Source organism: Nansenia antarctica (assembly GCF_963989245.1).
Source record: "Nansenia antarctica genome assembly, chromosome: 4".
NCBI classification, from domain to species: domain Eukaryota; kingdom Metazoa; phylum Chordata; class Actinopteri; order Argentiniformes; family Microstomatidae; genus Nansenia; species Nansenia antarctica.
The window spans coordinates 9842952-9851646 of record NC_137689.1 but is presented as its reverse complement, the minus strand read 5'-3'; the positions used below and the strand labels follow the sequence as shown (position 1 = coordinate 9851646).

The 8695-nt window shown below is 44.8% G+C and overlaps 1 protein-coding gene across 1 annotated transcript in view; it reads right to left on the bottom strand.

The window, feature by feature from the left end:
• mtss1lb (MTSS I-BAR domain containing 2b) overlaps positions 1–6882 on the bottom strand; it is a gene marked incomplete at both ends in the record, with an annotated part of 24326 nt that extends 17444 nt beyond the window's left edge. Inside the window, one exon of the mRNA XM_080528118.1 lies at positions 6814–6882. Within this exon, the coding sequence (XP_080384244.1) occupies positions 6814–6882 (69 nt within the window). The remainder of the gene's footprint in view (positions 1–6813) is intronic.
• Positions 6883–8695: the final 1813 nt, after the last annotated feature.

Below are 8695 nucleotides of genomic sequence, written 5' to 3'. Positions count from 1 at the left end.
ACTGTATATAGCCTACCTCTAAACTATACAGATGTTTACAATACTACCTCTGCACATACTGCATATTACATAGTTACCGATCACTACCATTCTTGTTCTATTTATATCATGCCCTTATATCACTATTTGCACTTCTGGTTGGATGCTAAACTGCATTTCGTTGTATAGTACTTGTACTCTGCGATGACAACACAGTTAAATCTTATCGAATATCTTAATAAGGAGTATCACACACTACATTCCTAATAATATAACTTGTCTCAGGTCCTATGTCATATAGCTTATAGGCTATCATTTGTCTATAAAATATTGAATTAGTTACCATTAGTACCTATTTCCGCCTACTTCTTTTTGAGCTCTCTCTTTCAGGTCCAGCTGTGAGAGAAGGCGGCAGTAATGGCAGGGCAGACTGAGGGCCCTCTCTGTCAGTTGACTCTAGTATGAAGGCATTCTGACTGTAGTTTCCAGTCAGGTGTGACAAAGTGGACGGTTAAGGACATCGTCATGTACAGCGTCATGTTAACTGACGACCACATATTCGTTGACGGCAAATAGCCGTCTGAACCCGACAGCAGCGCTTGATACAGACAGATACACCCCATCCTCCCAGCTGTTAATGGGTGTTTCGGTTTGCGGTGCGAGTGCAGATTAGTCCCCATTAGTGTTCCTATCTCTGGCCATCATCTTTCTTTTTCATGCAAATAACCTTTCAGGCAAATAACCTTGTCCAAATCTGCAGGCTCTCCTTTGTCGTTGGATCGGAGCCTGATGATAAAATGCTGCCATAGAGCAGCAGTGGCCAGGCCGAGTCATTAGCGCTGGGCGTCTTCTTTTCTCCTTCTCTAACCTTAGGTGGAAGAGGTCACGTGGAACACCCTGAAATGTCCGCTCCTGTGGGTTACTGTATTACTGTATTCCCTTCATACCACCAAGCTCTACTGTTCAAATCAGACAGACACCTGGTTAATATATTCATACAACTAAGCTTAAGTAATTGGAACACGCACACAGACACGCGCACACACACACACACACACACACACACACACAAACACATCCACACACCTTATTACTTACTCTACAGATCAAGAGAGCTCCTGCTCTTAAGTTCCAGGACAGAGCTGTCTATCCGAAGGCTTTGCTGGAGAATGAGGCGCCCACGTGGACACAGGCCACAAGGAGAAGCAGAACGAACAAGACCAAACCCAGAGTTAGGTAAAAGTAGGCTTACCGCCTTTTTAAATACTGTAGGACCGGATTCACTAGTATGAACGTAATATGAACATGTCATTGCTTTACTGCGATTCTCGTGTTGCTTTTACATCGTGTTGGCAAATCATTGCTCTCAAATGACATTAGGATACAGGCAGCAAGTTGTTGTCAGATGAAAGGAAAAGATTGCGTGTTGCATAATTGATGAGTGAGAGGCGGCTCGCCAATTTAAAACATGCTAATGAGACCAAACTATTCTGTTGTGTCTTTCTGCCACGGGGCGAGGTTAATTGTGGAGTCTGTTGACATCTCTTCCGATGTTCAATATCAAAAATATCGGAATGAATTCCCTTCTTCCCTCCTTTTTTATTTCCTAGATAGAACAGTCGGTTGGCCTAAGAGACTGAGATAGAGTATGCCTCCGATACAGCGATATCCTAACCTTGACCTTGGCTTGCCCCTCCTTCCTAGACATCACATGAAGATATGAGAGGATGCACTCCCACCTCTCTTCCGTTTCCTGCTCTTCTCCACTCTTACTTTACCCATTCTGTGATGAGAACGGAGGGATGAGGAAATGCAGTGATAAGAGGGCAGACCTAGACAGATGAGGAGATGTCAGGTGATGGTGGAGGACACGAAAGAGTTCTCGAAGGGGTTTGGGATGTTGCTTGGAAGGGTACTAACAGGGCTTTAGGCTCGGCTGTCCTACCCGTCTCATGTCAGACACTTCCAGACGACTGATAAAAATAGCCCGAGTGTTCAATCTCATCTCTCCTTCCCCCACGCGATACAACTCACTCTCGGTGCGGGTGAATGATGGAGGGGAGGCAAATAATCTCCCTCTTCACCATTTACCACAGCAGCTCAGAGCCATGGAGAAATTAATAATGGAAATCACTTAAAATGAGAAGTACAGCTCTCTCTCTCTCTCTCTATGCATATCCATCCGATTCCCTCTCACTCAAGTCTCTCTACGTGCCTTTCATTTCATCTCTCTTCTCATTCCTCCTTTTCTCTAACTCCTATGTATGAACCTAACTCTCAAACGTCTTTTATCTAACTCCTCTATATTACCTACCATCCTCTCCCATGGTTCTCTTCTTCTACTCACTGTAACTCACTGTCTCCATTCTTCCAAGCCTGGTTATGAGAACCCTGTCTTCCATAGCAGTAGAATTATGTGTGGTATGTACAGTATCTGTATATGGGTGAGGGCACTCAGTCTAATTGAATGGAGGTCTTCTCAGTGGTTTTCGGTGACAACCAACTGCTCTGAGATAGATAGAGTGGCACTAAAATACACGACAGGCCTAGGATGGATGAACAGGGTAGGCGTTTGAAGCGCTCTCATTGGTCAGGATGATCACAAATGGCTGTGCATCATCCATCTCGACAGTGAGATATGCATAGATGAGCTTTGTTGGAGGGACGTGGCGTGTCCTTGACGACAGAGGTGTTATCGCCATCTTCCTTTAGGCTTGGACCCGTTACCCATACAAGACATTATCAGTAGGCACCCGTGAAAAGAGTTAGTGGATGAATGCTTAATTACTCTGCATGAGAGAACAACAGTGGATATGACTGTTTTTTATTATACTATTCTCCGGTATTTCATTTATTCAGTAACCCCCGTTTTGGATACCATAATGCTAACATATTGATTTGACACCATTTCTCTCTCTCTCTCTCTCTCTGTTCATAATCATCACGGCACTAAACCGTTTTTTTTTACAGTCAGCAAATGAATTTGATGAGATGTGTTTGACAGGCTTGACAAAGACCGCACTGAGACCCACTGGCTCTCTCCCAATGTAATCTCTCTATCCTCAAATCAGTCGATTCATCTTTAACGAGCCTAACGAGGGACAACGGACACACAGGCTCATTAGTAGAACCCAGAACCCTGCACGTTGTAATGGCATTGTCACCCGCCACAAAAGACTGGGAAGTCGGTAGGGAGTGAGGACGCAAGGAGTCACGAGGATGAGCCGCTGTGGTCTTCTGCCTCTCTTCCTGAACACAGCATGTTCAGAGTTGGGGGGGGACATGTTGACACGCAGTCAGAGCCCTGATCTGGTTTTGGGACTAATAATGCGGTGTATTCTCCACCAAGTCATCCAGACCACATAGATAATAATAATAATAATCGCTTTGGTTTTATGTAGCGTCTTTCACAAACCCAAGGACGCTTTACAGAATTTACAGACAAAAAGTCAGACAGGCACAACAGAAAAAAACAAGAAAACAAAACAAAGAGACGGTGACAGCGACAAAACTAAACCAGGGGCCAAAGGCCTTGGTGCGAGCATATTGTAAAAAGCTGTGCAGAAAATGGTGTACTGTGCTGCATCATGGGACAGTTTCAGTGCTCTGGGTGGTTCTGGGAATTATCTTTAGAGACTTGGACTGTCTTAGAAAGGAAAGTTGTAAGAAATGAGTAATATATGACCTAAGTGGCTCAGCTCCTAATAAACTGTTTGATGATTGCCACATAATGTACTACTACTCAAACAGATAAATATAACACACAAATATGAACACAAACACCAACGTGTTAATAAACACAACTGAAAAAACACACACATCTGACAACCACATGAGCAACAACACACACACTGTACACTAATGGCCAACATTATTGAAATGTAACATTCGAAAACGTTACGCAAAGGCAATCTAGCAATCCGAAAGAATCTATGACATACTCATTCACACATGTACACTCTCTCTCTCTCTCCCTCCTGGCACAGATTGTTGTGTGTGTGTGTGCGTGCGTCACGTGCGTGCGTGCACGCAGTCAGTGTGTAATGCCAGTCTCAGACAGCCCGGTATACACACCTTGGAGAGAAGTGTAGCAGGGCCTGAGAATGTAAACACACCAGTGATCTATGACCGGTCCAGCTGGCTAACAGACCACGTCAGAGGAACCTCCTCTTCTGCCTTCACTCACTCTGATCTCAGCCATCCCTCACTCCCTTTACGGTCTCTGGAAGTCTTCTGGTTCACATGTGGTCAACACAACAGCATTCTATGGCTAGGGAAGACGGGTGACCAGGTGCCTTCTTAATCGAATCAACCCAATCCATGTCACACAGGCACACATAACAACCATGTAATAACACCATAGAGACCAAAGACATAGCCCCAAGGCATCGGCTACATACTGCGAGACCAGACAACCCCCCACCCACCCAACCCTCTCCTCTTTGCACACACACACACACACACACACACACACACACGTCATATGTAGATGTTCCGTATCTCATAAACGAGGCATACACACGGCACCACCTTTGCTCTCGTAGAATAAGCCATGCAAACAAAGAACAATACCCCCACCACCCCCCCTCCTCTAACCCATAATGCCCTACAGTACTAAGGTGTGAGGTGAGGTGGTGTTCAGATGTGGGGGTTGCTCTCTGTGGAACAGAAAGGAGGGGGGGGGGGGGGGGGAGTCCCTTTGATGTAATTGTGGTCATGCACGTTCATTTACACCAAGTAAAACCACTGACTCACGTACAGTAAATAATTAAGTTAATTACAGGCCAGGTACAATTACCATGTGTAGGCACAATAGTGCACATAGTGAACTTTATGTCTGTAATATAGCTGTGTCGCTATTGTAATCGACTTCGGTGTGAAGTGAACAAAGAAAGCCTTGCAAACACAGTAGAGGAGTAGAGACACGTATGAGAAGTGACTGGTGACTGTGCATGCCCTATGGGGGTGTCAATCTCAGCAACAAAGAGAGAGAGAAAAAGGGAGGGGGAGAGAGAGAGAGAGAGAGAGAGAGAGAGAGAGAGAGAGAGAGAGAGAGAGAGAGAGAGAGAGAGAGGGGGGAGGGCAAGGTAAAATGCTCACCTAGACAGCCACACATAGTAGCCTACATTATACAGTATAGTTGGATAGATATATTGCATAGGTATGCAATACTGGTCATGCAATGTGCTCATTGCTTTTCAATGTCCAGTGAGATTTATTGGTGCTGTGATTGGCCACAGGCATACACAACAATATTTGTATCACTGCTTCACTAAGCACTGTCTGGCATGTCTAGTGAAACGTGCTTAAGTCATGCACCACACGGTCCCTGGCAACATAGTATGTTTTGGAAGTCTCTATGTGTTTGTGTGTGCATCATACATAACATCACACCATCATTGAGGTGACAACTTGCACTCTAACGTTCAGTAAAATAGCACTGGCTTATGTTTAGAGTCTAGAGTATAGCTGGGGCCTCTGTGCGTACATCACTGAAGACCACTTGTCCAACCTCAGGATCCAAGTGACCAATAAGAGGATGGCATTTACTGTTTGACCCATATTTTAGTGTCCTCTCATAAGAAATAAGATACCAAGAGTACCGTGAGAGATGTGTTGTAAATGATGAATGAGGTGTGTGTGTGTGTTTGTGTGTGTGTGTGTGTGTGTGCGTTGTGTCCAAAGCTATTCCATAGATCTCTAATGTTTTTACGTTCAGATGGAATAAACCGAGCCATAACTGCAGTGTGTTATATTATTCTCATGAGACCATGACAGTAATGATGGATAAATCCCATAGTTATGGTTCAAATCCATGGTTTATTATATCAGACCAAACAATGGCAATAATGATTATGATTATGGAAATGAAAGTAGTAGGCTAGTCATCACATATATGAAAACCGTAATTGTGCGTCCAAATATTAAGTCTATATGAAATTATTTAGGCCAATTTGTAGTCATTGGAAACGCAATAGGAGCGTTGCTTTTTGTCTTCTCATCTGACCCTCTACTGCGTAAAATAGCACATCGCTGTGATGTGAACCCATTCCCAGACAGACAGAGAGGCGTGCAATGCCGATGTCCAGCTGTCCGAATTCCCAGGCACTCAGGGTCTCTTTAAAAAAAAAATCCGCTTGACAAAAAAATCAATTACCCCTGCCTGCTCCAAGCCAGGGAAAACCCCGCTATCTTTCACGTAGCCAGAAAAACATAACGGCTTTTTTTTTTTTTTTTTACTCATGCGCGCAAAAATATGACAGGGTGATAAATGGGAATAACTTCATTACGGTTACACTTTGACAAATTGACATGCATGTGTTTTGGTGGATTGCAGATTTTTGTGTTCAGTTGGCCTAAAGGGTGATGCATGTGTGTACTGTACTGTACCACCATGAAGATGCCTGATGTGGACACACACACACTGACCCGAACAGACGTGGATTCATACATCACTACACTTGTAGCCTGGATGTATGCATGCATGGATACATGCATGCAGTTTAACAAACCAGCAACGCTCAAACCCTACAAGGGCTAAAGCAATGCATGCAACGATCGAGCGATTGCATTGAATCACAGCAACAACGGGTCAAACCCTGAACGTCAAAGCAAACATTTCCAGAGGAAGTGTTCGCTACAAACGCGCAAACATTGCCGAGGGAACTCGTTCACGTGCCCAATTGCCGCATAAATGAATCGGAATAGCGGTTCCATGTCCTCTAGCCTGAAAGAGCATATGGCACAGCCTCTATGCAAAGCAAACCAACCCAAAAAAGAACAGATCTGTTGCAAGCAAGTGATTCTCTTGACATTAACTCCTCATTGACTTACCTTCATGTCATTGACAATCGCCTGGAACAGTCCCCCTAACGCACCGCACTCCTTCTCCACCGTCTCCATGTTAACAACACAATCCAGGGTTACTCAGTGACTCAGACAGGAGGACACACAAATAAAACCCAGCAGATTTATTTCCCAGAGCGTCCCAAACGCGTTTGGCCGATCCCTCTCCTTCTTCCCTGGGATAACTGTTCCCAGCGTGAGCGACAGCCAGGATGTGGATGTGTGTTTGGAAAGAGAAAGGATACACACACAAACAACGGTGCAATTATTTCAATCGTCGATCGTGTCGGCTCTGCCCCCCGTGCGCCCCCCACCAAAGCGAGTAGTGGTGTGATGGTGAGAGAAGAGAGAGGGTGGCTCTGGCTCTCTCTCTCTCTCTCCCTTCCCACAGCTCCGGGTCTAGAGCCCGAGACAGGGGGTCTTAAAGCATGCAGATGGCACCGCGATGGACACGCTCATCTTCGGATAAGAGAGAGAGGCGAAATCGACTTGGATGGATGGATGAACGGCAATACCGACAACACCGGAGCGATGTATCAAAATGTGAGACGGTGGGTTGGGGAGCACAGCGGGGGAGCGGTGGGAGGGCTGCCCGTGATTGGAGGAGAGAGGGTGGGCTTAGCGCCGCGGAGCGAACAGGCAGTAATTCGATCCATGGGAATCGAAAGGGGGCTGGACAGCCCCCTCTTGTCACGAGTAGGGAGAGAGGGGACACACACACGCACGCACACGCACGCACACAAGCCCCCCCGAAATGTCAATGGGAGAGGAGGGGAAACGTCAAATAGATTTAGTGACCAGCCAGACAATGGCATGGGGACGCATGCCGAATGCGCCTGTGCGCCCACGACAAATGCTCTGTGATGGTTAGGTTGGTTGTTGTGGTTGAATTCATGAATTATGATGCACACATACACAGTAGCCTATTGCACACTTGAGTGACACTATGATCAATAATGAATGAATGAATGGTCTTTATTGTCATTAATACAGTACAGGTACCATACAACGAAATTTGTGAGGGGGGGGCTCCCCTGGTGCTAGGAAAAAAATACTAAAAACAAGAAGGGAAAAGAGCTGGTTTACATAAATAAAGGCTATATACACTATACAAATAAAACACTGTTTATATTATAATGTAAAAAAGCACACAATCAGTGAATATGGTAATAGCCTTAACCTAAACACACCGCCTCTCAGAAAGCATGTTGTAAACTGCTCGTTTGACCGTGTAATAACAGGATAATACATGACTGAATACGGTTGCATAATTAGATTAGAATCTCATGCATCCCTGTTTAATGAACATTAACTGGTGCTATGCACACATTCAATCTGGTTGAAGAAGGAATGGCCCTCGTTGGAATACATCGGCCTCTTGCAATTCTCCATGATGAAGGCCTTCACTCTGAAAATATATTGTTGTGACAGGTGTCATGCTTCATAAACATAAACAGTACTGCTTCCTTGCACTCCAAGATCACACAAGTCTCAAACATGTGTCCTCTCTCTATTGCCAACACATGTGACCGTCACGGAAATACCCAGATGGAAACCGACTACGCCACTGGAAAGCTGGCAATTTGATGGCGCGAATGATGGGGTATTTTTAACTTGAGGACTGACTTGGTCAACGTTTCAACTCGGTTATTCAAGCAAAGCAATCAATGATCTTGAGGAAACATGATCTAATAATATGTCATCGGTGCCATTGCATACAGTATAGTTGAGCTTAGTATATAGAGATAGTTTGGTAGCTTTGTGAATGTGATGAAGTTAAAATACAGATACATTAGAAAAAACAGATACAGTACCAGTCAAAAGTTTGGATACACTTTCCCATTGGGGAAGTGAGTCCAAACTTTTGACT